Here is a 17,069-nt window from a genome sequence, read left to right on the forward strand (position 1 = left end):
CAATTAATTATTAGTCATAAGTCAAATTAGCGTTAATTCATACAAATAATAAGGAAGCCAAAATTATTAAGAAAAAATTTCACGGTAAATACATTACTCATTTTTTTTATCTGCCAGATTTGTTACCATAACAATGATACTATAACCGTCTGTAGTCAGTCAATTCATTGCTTAAATGTGGTAAAGAGTTTTTTCGCAATTTCTAGATGTAAATGTAAATTTAGAGACATTTTTGATGTACTGAATAAATGATATTTTGTTTGATATATTTTGTTTATAAGCAAATATATTGGTATACTTTTAATTTTTTTTTTATTTGGAATCAAAGACGACTTTTCTTTGGAAAACATACGGGCAATTTCTAGGTAGAGAATCTGATTTTAAAAAAATTACATGCAAGTAAATTACATATACAAATCGTATACAATTAAATGCAAAGGTTTAAATATCGCGGTAATATGAGTAATACTATTGTGCTTTATTTCTGAGATTCAGCTATCACGTTCGACTGATTCAGGGTATAAATTCCATCCAAGGTTTATGCAGAATGGCGTATTTTAATACGTATTTCCATAACTATAAAAACGCGTCAGCATAATCCATAACTAAAGGATTCTTGTCCATGAAAATGTTACCATGCTGTTATTTGTTACTATATTTATTTATAAATGATCTTACAGCACGCATATATAGAATAAACATCGTATAAAAAAAGAACGTTTAGATAGTATACAAATTCAAAACAGATTACATTGTTATACAAAATATACGAAACAGAAAATATATGTCAATTAAGTATATGCAGATAAAAAAGAAAACTGAAAAATAAATTGTTAGTACTGCTAAATAAAGAATAACGTAGGTTATTAATCCAGGATCTAGGTATGCAAGTACGGCCTGCCCCGGCTTCGGTACATCTGTGTTTATGGCTTTATTGAGAATAGATAGAGAATAGACGCGGCGAAAAACTTGTTTTAATATCATATGATTTGGTTATATGCTGTAGGCTTTTTTGTAGGCATATCTCTTTTTAGAACTCAGTCATATCAGGTAGCAGACCGAAACGTTTTCGTTCGATCTTTTTTCTCCGACTACCACAATAATGTCTTGTATTTTTTTAATTAAATGAATACTAAAAAAATGCTTAGATACATTTTCAAACTTAGGAAAAGGAAAAATATTTTTTACTTTTACACTTTTCTTGTCTTCTTCTAGACCGAGATTGGTCAGTGTCTAGAAGAAACTGGGCAGCATAAAGACCGAAATTTTACATTCTGTCTACTTTGAATTACTACTTGTTGTGTTAATTTGTTTCTTACAGAAACAATATCACACAGTTAATAAACAAAATATTATTTTATTCGGAGACAGAATCTCCCATAAATAAAGTATAAACGCTCGAAAGTTATAATAAAACAGAAGTGTGTCAGCAAACATTACAACATTACATGTGTGAATTCAAACATTTGGTAAAGACATTAATTTTTGTTCTTATCGAATTGTTCTTGTAATGCTTACTAGGCGTTTTTCGAGATTGTTTTACTTAAGAACGTGGTCCAAGTGATAAAGCATTATATAATGGTAATGTTCGATTAATACTTGTGAATTTTAAGAGATTTTTTACAATGCTACATGTAATTTATTTGAATCTTAAAGCTGGCATCCGTCCGTCCGAACTGGATAATCGTTATGACAAATAATTACTATATAAAAAAACGGACAGGAGACCTAATATTAAATGATACCACCCATAGACATATCGCCATAGAGCTCATTAGTGCGTTGGCGGCCCTTAAAGAATAAGCAGCATTAGAATTAGGTTTAGCGATGGTCCAAAAAAGGGTTCCAACAGATGAATAGTTTTATATTAATGCTTTAAAAATTAAATTTTGAAAATCGTTTTGATTTTTAATTTTGGCAGAAACAAACATGACCCTTAAATGTTAATTGTCAGTAAGACAATCAAGTGTAATTATTATTATAAGTATTAATATGTTTGCTCTATTGTAATGTCGCTTGCGCAAGACAATGTAAGTTTCTGTTAGTCCCACAACACAGATTAATACAAAACACGGTGCCTATATTAAATACATTACTCATTACTTCCTCTTTTTGTAAGACCAATGTGAGGATTCAGACATAATTAAACACTTATATAGGTTATCAGCCAAGAGATTTGCACCTTAACATATGCTTTAGTAATACAAGGGCGTAATAAGTGAGATGCTAAATACCAAGGGCACGAAATGAAAATTCTCCACCGATTAGCGGCCGTTCCAGTATTAGGTACGTAAGCAGATTTAGTGCAATCCTCTCTCTCACTCTCTTGTCAGCAAAAGTAAGCAAAGCTCTCAAAAATAGTACATAAACGTAGTAATGTTTTGTAGTCATCCTCTAAAATGCATTTCGTTTTCAAGCATAGACAATGTGTGGGTAATATGTTCGCAAAAGTATATAATTACAGTTGACGTAATCACCAAAGAGAAAAATCAAAGATTCGCAAAGCATTAAAAAAAAATAGAATTATAATCAAAGGTTAAAATTTTAGTTGGTATATACGAAATAAATATGGAAGTAATATTTATTTCGTGTATTGAAAAGTAAAAATTATTTATAAAATAGAGCGCAGTTTCTAAGCAATTAATTAAATGAGTGATAAGAGATTAAAAATATCAATATAATTCGACATTTGTTACGATATAGTCAGCGATTTGCGCTTATCTATTTAGTTATTAGAGTAGATTTGATAATAAATTGTAGTATTCAGGTATATTATTTTTATATGAATATAAAATTAATGATTATTTCTATTCAGCGATTTGTAGAATTTGAAGCATTTTAAAGCGTTTGAAGGTCTATTTACACACAAATTTACTTTTGACAGTTAGAATGTCTTAACCACAGGGACTCTAGACAAATACACTTATGAGAATGGGAGAACGTATTAAATTATAGAAATATATTGATACTTAAATATTACTGATTTGGTACTGAGATAATAAATATAATCTTCCCAAGTAATTAAATTACCGGGTCGAGAATTCAATGATAACCTACTCGTATTAAAATAAAATGTATAAAATTTGTATATCTGTCAGTTATTCATTTCTCGCAGCGCACATTGCATAATAACTTTCATGTAAATAATAACTTAAATGAATAGCCAACCGTAATTTTAGTTAAATAAATCATAGCTATCTAACAAAAACTTGACTATTGCAGATTATCTTGAGTTTTGCCTTGTAATTATTTCATGCCTTTAATAACTATTTCGTCACAAATACAAAAGTTAATATAGCACGTAATATAAAACTTAAGAGGATTAGGATAACTTAGTGACAAGGATATGAAAGGGAATGCTTAGGTGGCTTGGTCATGTAGAACGAAGAAGTGCGAGTTGGTTAACGAGGCAACCGTGGATGGTAAAGTCGGGTTGGGTTGGCTTTGTCGGACATACCTGTATCAAATTCAGGAGGTATAAGAAAAGGAACAAGTCAAATGTTACCAAAATGTGCTGAAAGAGATGAAACAAAACGACCCAGGACCATAGCAAGTGGCGATCCGTGGTCTCTGCCTAAGCCTTAGGGAAAAAGACGTGAATATATATATTATTAAAAACCTACTTATGAGCATCTGAAGACTTCGACTTTGAGATTGATAATTTAAGGTATATATTTCTGAATAAATGAAATGGCGCGTAGAAAATTGACAATTATAAGTTCGTATAACTGCCACGGCGGTTCTCTTCCCGCACAGATTATAAATTCACTTGAAAAAAGCGTGTCAATCTGTCAAGTCTCTATTTAACGCGGTCATTGTTTTTAAATGTTCTGTTTTGTGAGTTGTGGCTATGCATTTATTATCTTGCGACAAATTACCGTGGTTAACCCGAACCATGCAACTGACTTATAACAAGGCACCAAGTACTTCCTTTACGAATCCGTGGAAATTGCATAGAAGCAATAATGTTTATCGTGATTGTTACTTACCAAGCATAGCGTGACCGCATTGCTTCTGATAACACTACTGAAAATCACGGACGTTAATATTTTCAATACCTAAGTTTTTTGAAGTAAAATAAATAATATTGCTTTTTCCTTATTTACCATTGTGTAAAGTTTAAAGGTTTTGTACTAGCTAAGGCCCGAGATCTGTGTACAAATATTACTTGATTAGGTGCTTAATTAATACCTTGTGTATAATTAAAAAAAAACTGCTGCAGTCAAGTTCTATTACTGACTTAGCTTAATATGAAAACGCCTTAAACATTAAAGTAAATATATCCCAGTGTTGTTTGCGTGGAATAAATCAACGATTTTATACTAAGCTTTTTTACTAAAACTGTAAAGATATTCAAAATAATCTTTAACCTATATTTGAAATTGCTATATGTCCTTCAAATTAAACTACTATTTAATGTTGCCAGTTGAAAAATCATAGTAAATAATCAGATTAAAATCAAAGTAGGTTGATTAATAATAATGTAATAATCTTTTGATAACGTACTATTTAAGCGTTTTTATTATCATCGAGGAAATCATGTTATTGCCAAGTCTTTTTTTAACACCTTTTACTCAATACTATTCTGATTCACCCAATGCCTGACAATATTATTTTTTTAAATAAGAATTCTTTTTTTTATTTCTAGATCTGCAGTCTGTAGGAATTGAATTTAAATGAATCTGGTAAAAAATATTATATCGGCTGTTTTTGGCTAGGTCAAAAATAACAATGCCACAAATTTGTCTGTTGGATAGGTATAACATAACATGATGGCGCGTTACTCTTGATTGTTTCACATAATCTGTAGTCAGAATCATAGACAAGCGTATATTTACGTTTGGTCAATTGTGATCTGTGGCCACTTATAATTTTAGTGTAGGTACTTTTTAGGGAACAAAATCGTGACACATCTAATTATAAATTATCCACGATTTTTTTATATTCATAGTGTGTTCGTGACGATAAATTTGTATTACATTATTTTACTGCAGTACTCACATTTATATCAATTGCCTAATCGTCATAAATATAATAATTGCTTTTTGTATTGTTTGCTTCAAGAACAAATTATGTATGAAACTTTTGTGGGCACAAAAAACTGAAAATACTATAAATGAGAATAATGTTTATATAATACTCATTGCGAGACTCAGCAAAACATGCTAGCAACATCAAAAAATTTGTATTTTTATTTATGTATTTCTAGCTGATCACGTATAGTTGTCTGATTTTCATGTACCTATTACAAACGCAAGGTCATGATCGATAATTGGCTTTATTATCACGTGTGTACGATTGCTCTGTGAAAGAATGTCACAGACACAGTATATTCTGATACTTTTCTCAGTCTATTTTATTAATTGGGTAGGATGGTATCAAGACTTTTTTTTATAATTCATGTGCAGCGACTTGTGAGTGATGTTTTTTTTTATTAGGGAATTAATAATTCAACTCAGTCTGGTCAACATACACTTACTTGGCACTTGACATAACAGATTACAAAATGCACAGATTACTAGTACTTCACATATTGGCTCATTTCTTTTTCTATACGTATTGGTTATTGGTTTATCGACTTAGTTCCGCACTTCGATTGTCAATAGGTCCGTTGTACGTAAAGTCCTGGTTTACAACCAAACTACTTACAAAAGTACAAAAGCCTCCTTTGCACTTCGCAAGCGTCACCCAGCGACCTCACTTGTTCAGATTCTTTTAACTTTTGACTTTAATGCTCATATTCTAAGACACAAAGAGCGTTGTCAAACTTAATACAGAGAAAATAGTTTGACAAAATCAAAAATCTAAATCAAAATTTATTTATTCAGTTTAGATGCGACTTAAGGCATGCTTATGAATGTCAAAAACGTTTACAAAATTCGCGAAAGAGCAAAACTACGCCATCTCTTGACAGCTCTTGGAACTATATTAAACTTTGATATGGTTTTGAATTCACGATTCAGTTGCTTGGTATAATGTTTTTCTATATCGAAACATTTGGTTTTACTATGTCTTTTAGATTTTCCCATTAAAATCTTCTAACGTTGCAAGTTCCTTGAGAGGTCAATCCAGACTGTTTTACTCTTCGTGTATTGCAAAACTATCAATCTCTATCGCTGAGGATTCTCCTTCTCCTTTTAAAACTGACAGCGGTTGTGATGTTATTTAAAAATTGGTTGTCGAAAGCTAATACTAAATAGTTTCAGTGATTTTAAGTTATTGATAGAAAATCTTGCTGGGTTCTTAGGTCAATGATAAGGATTCTAGATATAATATTAATGATCATCTTGACATTGAATCGCATACAATGTTATTTTATGTTTTCTACACTTCCTATATGGAAAATCTGGATTTGCTGATATAAATAAGACTTGATTGATAATCTAAACGAAGCACTCACTTACCCAGACACTCAAAAGCTACTTCACTAATGGATGTACTAGAATACGTATGTAATAGATTATATCTCATTACATTCTACCAAAACACTAACTAACTTCGAGGAGGCCAAGAGACTTGGGTCACAAAGCCAGAAGAGTTAGGTTCTACAAAAAAAAAACACTTTCTTCTCTTTCGTCTTTAACCACTTTCTTAAAAACAAAAGTCTCAGTAACTTTTCAAAACTCCCATACATTTTCATTCACTAAAAATCTCAAACAACATCTAGTCAACCTGTTCTATGCCGATACAGAAATATTCTTAATTATACATTTGTTTAATGTAGAAATCATAAAGTTTAACACGGTTAACATGTCGAAAGGAAGAGACTGGCTTCTCACAACACAAGGAATAGTGTAGGGGCTAGTGCAATTTATTTTGCCTAAATATCCTGTTATTGTGTAAAACAAAGTTTTTCTTTCTTGCTTTTCTGATTATATTTTTTTACAATTATCAAGAGTCGAAACATGAAGTAGCGTTAGCTAATTTCTTTTTCTTCTTCTTTTCTAAAAATTCTCTTGTATTGTTTCAGCTCAAAGGACGATGAGATAGACGGAAACTGCATAGCTCGTGCACGCGGTTTGCCCTGGCAATCCTCTGACCAAGACATCGCTAAATTTTTCCGAGGACTCAATGTTGCAAAGTAAGTATTATTCCATTAGGATTTTTAGATTAAAAGCTTGCATTAATAGCTGTAGAGATTATGTCGCAGTCACAGTGACGTAAGCGTATTTACTACATCCATATCCCCCCTCCCCCCGACCCCTAGGGTTGCGTGGTACAAAAACTCATTGAGAGTCGGTATCGCTTTTTTAACTTACAGAATATTACCAGAAACTATCAGGCTTCTTAAAACTTACCCTATTGATACAGAAGGCTAATCCTTCAGTATCAATAATTAGTATGTATCAAGATTTTTAATAAACCATTTTGTATCCAGGGGCGGTATAGCTCTTTGCCTCTCACCACAAGGCAGACGTAACGGCGAAGCGTTGGTGCGGTTCATTTCTCAAGAACACAGGGACATGGCTTTAAAACGTCATAAGCACCACATTGGGCCACGGTATATTGAGGTAAATAACAAAGTAGGACGTCATGAATGTGTTTCCAATATATAATATGGACAGAATCTGCTTGGTAGTCCGTATTTGTTTTGATGGTAAGTGCTCATGGACACGTTGCCAGAAGGCTCGCAAGTGCGTTGTAGGTCTTTCAGAATTGGTACGCTCTTTCCTTGAATTCAGTGGAATTGGGCCATAAGGTAGTGCGCGGCAAAAACTGCCTTCAGAAACAGTTGTGGATCCCCTTTTACATAGGTAGAGTACCTTCCTCATTGGTGACCACGACGTCTGCATTTCTTTTTATCTTTTCCAATTATTGTGATAGCCTTCATGGAATGGGGGTGCAAAATTAAGGAAAGATCGGAATTAAGCTAAATATATAATTGATTCGACAAAAATAACATAGTTTTGTCGCTTTTGTAATGTATAATAGCTTTTAAGTTGAATTGAATATGTTTTTAAATAAAATTATGAATGAAACATTACACCGGATGTAATATTTCCAACAATGCTAAAGTATTAAATGTCGTTGAATATTAAATTTTAATTTACTTACATCTTTTATATTTTCTTATGAAGTTTCGTTTTGGCTTTGTATATTGACTTTTATTTTATAATTTTACCTTACTTTTATTTTATCGCCTTTTTGTAATAGGTGGTCTTGTTTTATTTTATAATAGGTGTTTACTGTGTCCAGTTTGTGTTTCCACCACACCAACTTCTACTATTGAAGATTAAATACTTACTAATAAATAAATACTTATATTTTTAGGTATACCGCGCAAGTGGCGAAGATTTTCTCTCAGTAGCGGGTGGTGCGACCTGCGAAGCCGCGGCATTCTTGTCTCGCGGCGCACAGGTAATCGTGCGCATGCGCGGTCTACCTTATGATGCCACACCACAACAAGTCGTAAGTAATTTTTAGATTAGTACACGTAGATGCCATAAGCCCTTAACCAAATTCATAAAAAATATTACGTACACTGTTTATGAAGTGTTTCTTAGCGTAAATCGTTATATAGTTTTATTTATAAGTTATAACGGTCTTTTTTATAAATTAATAGGTAAAAAAAAGCTTGAATGAAAATTCTACAGTTATTATTAGTAGTATTTAGTTTATTTCTAGAGTTAAATTTCACTCATTTCCCTAGCTCTGACGAAGAGTGTCTTGGACTTCGTAATCACATTAAGAATCACTTACGCCCAAACCCAATAACATATCTCAATCCGTTCCTGACCATCTGAGATAGACCTTAGTCCAAATATTGATATAAGCCAATAACCAATCTTCGGATTGTAATAGCCACCTGTCGATACAAGCTATCCATGGTAGGTCGGATCGGTGTATGTGTGTATAACCCTTTGAATGAAAATGACAGTTCACCTGTGCCTATCTTAATATCCCATCTTAATATTTTAACTTCACCATTTAAAAAAAAAGCTATTAGAAAAGTTTTAAACAAAGACATGCATACATATTTTAATATTATTTGTACGGTTTTATTTACTTTATTTGGTTTATATATTATCAACTATGACTGTAAAGAGTGGAAAGATTTCATTATAATATCCGTTCCCAATGATGGATTGTCTTCGTAAGGTTTGGTTATTGGGATGCAGGTAGGAGATCAATCGACTGTCACGGTCTGATCTCAGATTGTTTTTATCTGAGATTGTATCATCCGAAATTAAGTACAAATGTTTAAAAAATTTATAGCAAAGTTTCACAGGTTTACAGAAGATAATTAGCAGGAAATATACTTTAATTTTAATAAAATAAAATATTAAATATAAATTACTATAAATAAATTAACGCTCTACCAACTCATCCCAAACAGTTTTCTTAAAAACATTTGATATATTCTCTTTTATAGTTGGAGTTCTTCTCATCGGGCGATGATCCAGTACAAGTATTGGACGGGGAAGATGGCGTACTATTTGTTCGTCGAGCGGATCGACGTGCAACGGGCGACGCATTTGTGCTGTTTGCGAATGAGGAGGATTCTCCGAAAGCGCTCGCGCGACATCGGAAGTTGATCGGCGCGAGATATATCGAACTGTTCAGGTCTACCACCGCGGAGGTGCAGCAGGTAATATTTTTTTATATTTTTTTTTTATCAAAAAGGTTAGTCGACATCACAGGAGAACGAAGAGCTGGCAGCTACCTCGCACAAAGAATTAGTCTAGCTATTCAAAGGGGGAACGCTGCTAGTATCTTCGGAACCTTGACTAAAGGGACTCCTTTTAATAATATTTATTAATAATTAAATTTTAAGGTTAGTTATTAGATATATTTTTATGTATTATATTAAATGAATTATATATTAATGTCAATATATATGTATAAACAACTGGACATGACTCACTAATAAAAATATCCAATATAACATTTATCGAACTATAAAAAAGTATTCGTAATATTTGATCTTTTTTTTTTAATTTAACCCATTTTTGGACCACCTCGACACTTGTAGGTATGCTGGCGGGCATATATATTTATTTTAGATTTCAATTCTAAGTTTTTCATTGATTTTAATGTTATTACATTTGTATTTTGTATGTCAAAGTATTTCAAAGCTCTAAGTACTATAAATAGCATCATTACAACAATAATAGACCATAATGTCGTTTTTGCGGTTATCTTCTCTAAATTGCCTTTTTATGTACAGCCTGCCCTTGGAATGTGGTAAGTTGAAGGCAAGAGGTACAAAATTGTTGAATTTTTCCCACAGGTATAACAAGTTAATGACACGAAATTGCTAAACAACCTTCACACTAACTAAATTTGTAATATGTATTCTCAGATTATTCTGTGAGTTATTGCTGCTACGTTATAATTGTCGACATCAGAACATACTATGTATAATACTAGCGATCCGCCGCACGTGTGAAATGAAGAAAAACACGTTTTTATTCAGTATTGTTAGATACATATTTTAAACGCGTCCGATCGCATTAGAAACCTCAAAATAACAGTATTTCTCCACTATTTCATGGCTGTTATCATACATATAAACCTCTTCAATCACTCTATCGTAAATAATCACTTGTTTAAGTAGTAATATTTATTTATTATAGATATTATTATTAATGTCGTGAAATATAAAATATAATAAAGTATTTAAAATTAAACACATAACGTACACAATATCGCTACTGTGAATTCACTTTACGAGAATTTAAATATCGATAGCCGATAGTGTCAAAATATAGTTACAAAAAAGGGCAACGCCTAAATGTAACCACATAACGCTAATTAAGGTCCAATGATTTTTTACAAAGATTTCAAAGCCTCATATGTGATATTGAAATTCACATTCACGATCGCAAAGAACCGAATTGGAAATAATTTGAGAATTCGAGTATCGAAAGCGGCCGGTCCGTACGACGCAACCAAAGTCACTCTTAAGAAAATTTAAAACTCATTTCAGGTTCTCAACCGATCCCTAGAGACCAGGACTAGTCAAAGCAGCACGCCATCTACGGCCAATCCACCCACAGAAGGGCTTCTCCCCGTGGCGTTGGTACCACAACACGTCATCACTTCCGGTACTGCCAAAGACTGCGTTCGGTTGAGAGGTCTGCCCTATGAGGCGCAAGTAAGTATTGTTTAGGTCAACGACCGCAATAGTGCAATTTCTATACATTATATATAAAAAAAAAAAAAATTATAGTCTACGTATCTCCATCATTGTTAATTATTTATAAGTTTAAAAAAACGTTTATATACTTACATATGTACATGTGTTAGAAGTTATACTTCTTTGGCGTAACAAGAACTTCAACACACTGAAGTTAGTGTGTCTACACTAACTTCAGTGTGTCAAAGCGTACGTACGCTTAGTTGGCAGTATGTTGAAGAACGGGGAGGTAGGGGCTAGTGGACCGAACGGGAGCGTAACTAGGTAGAAAGGGGTAGAGAGGAGGTCGGAGGGAGGCTATAAGGAGGTTCACACTGAAGTTAGTGTGTTAGTGTAGTGTAGACACATTTAAGTTAGTGTAGTGAGTCTACACTAACTTCAGTGTGTCGGTTTTCAGTAACGATGTGCGCGATTTTTTCCGTAACGCGCCACAAGAAGTATAACTTCAAAAGTACAAAAACAACCAAAACATTTTCTAACATTTAACACTTGTAGGTGGAACACATTCTCAACTTCCTCGATGAATTTGCCAAAAATATTGTAGTGCAAGGCGTCCATATGGTGTACAACGCACAGGTAATTTTGTTATAGTCATTATTATAAATAAATAAACATATATCCAAATTGGTCGTGATAAATAGATTGAACCCGTCGAGAATAGCTCACAGTTTCGTAAAGCTTTCTCCAATTGAGCAATAATTTATCACATATATTTCTCGCTTTGTATAATTAAATATAATATGTTAAAGGATGTGCAATTAGTTTATATTTTTGTTCCTTGATGTAAGATATAATAATGCCCGTTGTCAAACCTTATTTTCTGATGGAATCTTTTTAAAAATCGAATTAATTTACTCTTTGGAAAAAAATAATAATTTGCGTTAAACATTGTGATTAATATTAATTGGATAACGTTAAATTATATTTTAATAATGTTATCATGTAGTGATGAAATAATATAAGAATTGACTTATAATGACTCTAAATGTAATTATTGTAACTTCTCTTCTGCCTTTTGAGACAAATTTACACGCCATTATGTGTGGCAGAATATGCGAACTTTTTAATTAACAATAAAATGTTTGTACTATATGCATTCAAACCAAATTATTATTATAACGATAGATTTAGAAAAGCAATAAAAATAATTCTTAATTTCAAACAAAATCTCCTAAATCTTTATCTAGTAATAACGAAATTTATATAACATATAAACATATATATATTTAAATTTTAGGGTCACCCTAGCGGTGAAGCCTTCATCCAAATGGACAGTGAAACAAGCGCTTATCTCTGCGCGCAACAAAAACACCACCGTAACATGACCTTTGGTAAAAAGCACAGATATATCGAGGTAAGTGTCTTGTATATTGGTTATGGTATTGCTTGGGTGTGAGGTTCCTATAAGAACTTGATCAATATAGTCGTAGAACAAAGGTTTATTGGAGATGACTTATCTTAGTGATTTAGTGTGGTGTATATGAATTTTGAACTTTCCAAACAAAAATTCTTAAAATAAAACCTAATTTTTTTCTAACAATAGGCAATGTTTTGAAGGTAACTGTTTAATTTTTTTTATTTAAATATAAATGAATAAAGAGTCTGCAAACAATAACTAAGATTACGAATGGGCATTCCAACGTATGGCTCATCCGAAATTATTCCAACTAGGTGTTCCAGTGTTCCGGCGACGACATGAACTTAGTTCTGACAGGCGGCGTCACCCCCGCCACTTCACCCAAAGTGCTCTCACCCGGTACGTTGATATCTCCCCCACCCGCGCCGGCACCCCGCCTTTTAGCCCAACACATCGCGCACCAAAACCTCCTCGCAAGGCAACAGGAGAACCTCCTTTTAGCCTCCCTCCGACCTCCCCTCTACCCCTTCCTACCCAGCTACGCTCCCGTTCGGTCTCCCAGCCCCTATCTCCCCGTTCTCCAACAGAACATACTGCCAACTAAGCGTACGTACGACCGCGCATTTACGCCCACGGAAACTGCCGCAAAAAGACCGTATTTGCAGCCGCAAATGGCACCGATGTCGCTGCCCGTGCTGTCGTATGCGACGTCTCCACCGATTTTCTCGTATGCCAACACGAGTCCGATGCTTTCTTCGTATAGTGCAATGCCAACCGCTCTGCCAGCGAGTCTACAGGGCTACGGCTCTGCTCTCTCTGCCGCTTTACCCGCGTCTATGACAAGCCCGTTTCCCGCGTCGTTGTCTATGTTCCCAACATACCCGTACTATCCGGGCGTTTAATAGCTGTACGGAAATTTAGCAAGATAGGTAGATTGTTAAGTTTTTTTATTAAATGTATATTTTTACAAATAAAATTAAGCTTTTTAGCAATTTATAAAGCCAACAAATTCTATTATTGCCTGCTTTTTTCGACTATTGTCGTTTTATGAAATCTTTGTTTGTATATTATGGAATTGGCAAATGACACGTTAGATATTAGCATAGGTTTAAGTAACGTTTTTTTTTAATAATTAGGTAATTACGATTATACCTAGATAATAGATAGAGCAACTAATCAAATGATTCGTGAATGAATTTCGTGCTTTGGGACCACTTTTGCGACTTTCAAGTCGGAATGACAGGGTATTCTAATGACAAGCTCAAACTGGCATCAAGTGCCTTCAAATGAATTTAATAAACTATTATGGCAAATATTGCAGCTTTTAGGTTAGTCTATGAAATCAATTTGTTGAGTATATATCGACTTTAATCATTGTTGAATTCTTAAATTTTATTCTTTAATCGATGGTTGTTTCAAAGACAAGTAGTGTGTAGTTTTTGTTTTTTCTTATACGTTGTGATTTATTATAAGACATTCCATTTTTGAAATAGAAACGTTTGGCAACTAAGTCTGATTTAAGTCTGATAGGTACGGTACTTATTTTGATATATGAGGGTACTTAAACTCGTTTTCAGTACAATACTTTTGTGATTAGGGCAACATTTTACTTATGGCAACTTTGTTAATGCACTCTAGTTAAGACTTAGTTATCGTTAGTTGGCAGTGTGTACGTTTTAAAGGCAGCTAAAAATCCTATCCTCACACCTTCCACTTACCTTCTAACGTAAAAGGTTGTGTCGAAAATGTGATACTAAATTTGGTTTATCTATGGACTCTATAATTCTAGTAACGTCATTGTTTATGGTGTACCATCGTCAAATTCACATAGGTAATGGGGCTTCCGTCACAAAAAACATGGTGTACTGGCTAATCTATGTTCTGTCATATCTAAATTTAATTACTTATTGCAACTTTACCAATTTTCACTGTATGTTAATGTTAAAATACTAAACTAAACACTCAAAATGGCGGCTGCCGTCTTGTGTCTATTAGAAGACCTCAATTCATTGCAAGATATATCAAAGAGGTTTTATTCATAAATGCACTATAACCCTGTAATTACATATGTGACTTAAACAAAATATTCTATATATTTCTTGGCTTGTAGTACGTTTATTAATAATACTGTTAACTCTTATGGAAATTGCAGTTATTGCAAATATTGAATTCATTTAACTCGTATATTTAAAGAACAATTAATTGGTAACGCTGCAAAATCTTAGTTTAGATCAGTTATATATGTTTTATTGTTATAAAGATTGTAATTTGTTTCTTACCTTTGTGTGATGGAAAATGAGCATGCATCGTTCGGTAAGTGTGCACAGTTTGATAATACGAATCAGTGATACAGTATTGGTTTTGTTCTTGGTGCTGAATTTTAACATTAGGAGAGGTCTGCTGTTTCAACATTGCAATATTAACATGTATACCACACAGACAGTTCGCGGTATAATGGAGGTGGCTTGCTCAAAACGTAGATAATAAATAGAATACCAGAGACAAATAAGTTCGCTAGTCTCTAAATCTTTATAATATTTAATTCGTAAACTAACACTAACTAACTTTATTTCGATATTACTGAACAAAATAATATCTTTAGCGCTGTGTCACTGCGGCCAGGTCCCCTTGATCAAATTTTCCTTTCAGGTTATGGTAGCTTAAAGTATCAAAATCATTAAATCCCATCTTCGAAAGTTGAAACAACACAACACATAGTTTTTTTTATAAATAAAAACATACACAGTTTTATTGGTTATTAAGAATAAAGATATATGTTTATGTAAGAACTCATATTACAGTCGACGCATTATGAATTTAGGCTTCGGGTCATAAATCATATTTATCTGTCAGCCTCGCTCGCACGTACAGTTCTTATGAAGAAGTGTAGTGATGTGCGTAAGAATTGTAGAGGCGCATATCGATAACAGGATATGTATGTTAAGTATTAGTAGGGATATTTTTTCCCTATCTTAAGATAAATAAAAATAATTTGTCAGATAAATGTCACCATTTCATTTTTTCAAAACCAAGTAAGTAATTACTTACTCGTAAGACCAATAAGGAGTCAGATTGCGTTCGCGTTGCCTTGCGTACACATTCCCACTGTCAGTGACATTTGTTGCCCGATGACTCAGTTTAAAATGCGCGGACTATAATATAACATTATACATCATAACTGTATCACTGGTTATGGGTAGCATGAATATCTATAGCTTTATTATAGTTATGGTTGTGTGCATGGTGACATATTTAATCGTTTTCCAGCACACAAATGGCCGGACACAAATAATTACGTATCTGTATTTCTATGTCCAAGACCACGAATATGATACATTGGTGATTACATAAAGTATCAAAACGTTGCAGTCCGTGCATCACCACTGTCATATTTTTTACTCTGATTGTACAAGACAATTTGGCATAATGGTCAGTTAACATGGGATTCTGCTATATTATCATTTCACTAAGATGTAGATTTAACATTAGGTAGCAATAAGTAATTTGTTTAATAGCAGACGCAACTGTTGTAGTAGCCTCGCTCAAATATGTGCGAGTTCATAATATTGAGGTCGTTGTCAGTTCTTCCGCGATTAAATGAAATAATTTTAGCGGATTTTAATGCGATAATAAGTAACTCAAAAAAAAATCTTTGCATTTTAATGTCTAAAATCGGGGCTTATATGGCTCGTGTGTTAATGTTTATCCAAAACTGACACCGACAGACCAAAGATGGTAGGCGTTTGAATCCGTTAATCTATTTTTCATTTAAATTATCGTTTTGGTTATGGCCAAATTATTAATCGGTTGCTTCCATTGCAATATATTTTGTTGTGGTAAAGGGGTTCCAAACAAATGAGGCTTGCTTCAAACTTAAATGAATAAATTCTTTGAAATATCTATTTCGCAAGTTGCATCTGCATACCTTCTTTCTCGCTTCACCACTGATAATTGGGAAATATTGTATTTACAAATTACGATTTTTTTTTATATACGCACGTCACAGAATAAGATCGTGTGACTGGGACTTGCTCGTTTTTGAATCGTGTTTATTATAAGAAAATTTCTTAATATAAGGGACTTTTGGTTCATTAATATTGAATACTTAATAAATCAATTTGTCGTTACTCCGATATCGTGCGTTTCACTGGTATTGGTTGGCTGTGCTATTACGTTAATTGTGAAGGTTTCCATAATGCATGAGAACTATTTAACTAACATTGTCTTTTTGGTAGCTACTGACTGAATGACGAACATTACTGTGGACGATGCTAGCAACATTACATTGATACCTGTGTAATCTAAAAATGTGATTTGACTATTACAAGAAGATCGGTTAGTATCAACAGGTGTGTTTTACGGTAATTAACTTGGCGAGAAGGATTAGTCTCTTAGTTTTGCTAGGAAAATAGATCCGTTTCCTATGGTATAAAATCATCATCAGGTAATAAAATGTGACTCTATCTACAAGCTAAATACAATGTTTTTTTATTGTACTTCGTAAATGCGAGTTATTGTCTGGCTGCATTTTATATATGAATGGTAATTGAGAAATTATTTCGCTCATACTTT

The 17,069-nt window shown here is 33.2% G+C and overlaps 1 protein-coding gene across 3 annotated transcripts in view; it reads left to right on the forward strand.

Moving 5' to 3' along the window:
- The window catches only part of LOC110996351 (RNA-binding protein fusilli), a 77,172-nt gene that overhangs the window by 56,724 nt on the left and 3,379 nt on the right, over window positions 1-17,069 (forward strand). For 2 of the 3 annotated variants that reach the window (XM_022263972.2, XM_022263973.2), the window contains exons 7-14: window positions 6,971-7,081; window positions 7,379-7,511; window positions 8,272-8,409; window positions 9,374-9,589; window positions 10,931-11,098; window positions 11,636-11,716; window positions 12,378-12,494; window positions 12,812-12,896. In XM_022263972.2, coding sequence (XP_022119664.2) covers window positions 6,971-7,081; window positions 7,379-7,511; window positions 8,272-8,409; window positions 9,374-9,589; window positions 10,931-11,098; window positions 11,636-11,716; window positions 12,378-12,494; window positions 12,812-12,896 — 1,049 coding nt within the window. Of the gene's footprint in view, window positions 1-6,970; window positions 7,082-7,378; window positions 7,512-8,271; window positions 8,410-9,373; window positions 9,590-10,930; window positions 11,099-11,635; window positions 11,717-12,377; window positions 12,495-12,811; window positions 16,631-17,069 lie in introns of those variants that run through there. The other variant, XM_022263971.2, reaches the window with a different exon arrangement.

This window comes from Pieris rapae, chromosome 5, assembly GCF_905147795.1.
Source record: "Pieris rapae chromosome 5, ilPieRapa1.1, whole genome shotgun sequence".
Classification (NCBI taxonomy): domain Eukaryota; kingdom Metazoa; phylum Arthropoda; class Insecta; order Lepidoptera; family Pieridae; genus Pieris; species Pieris rapae.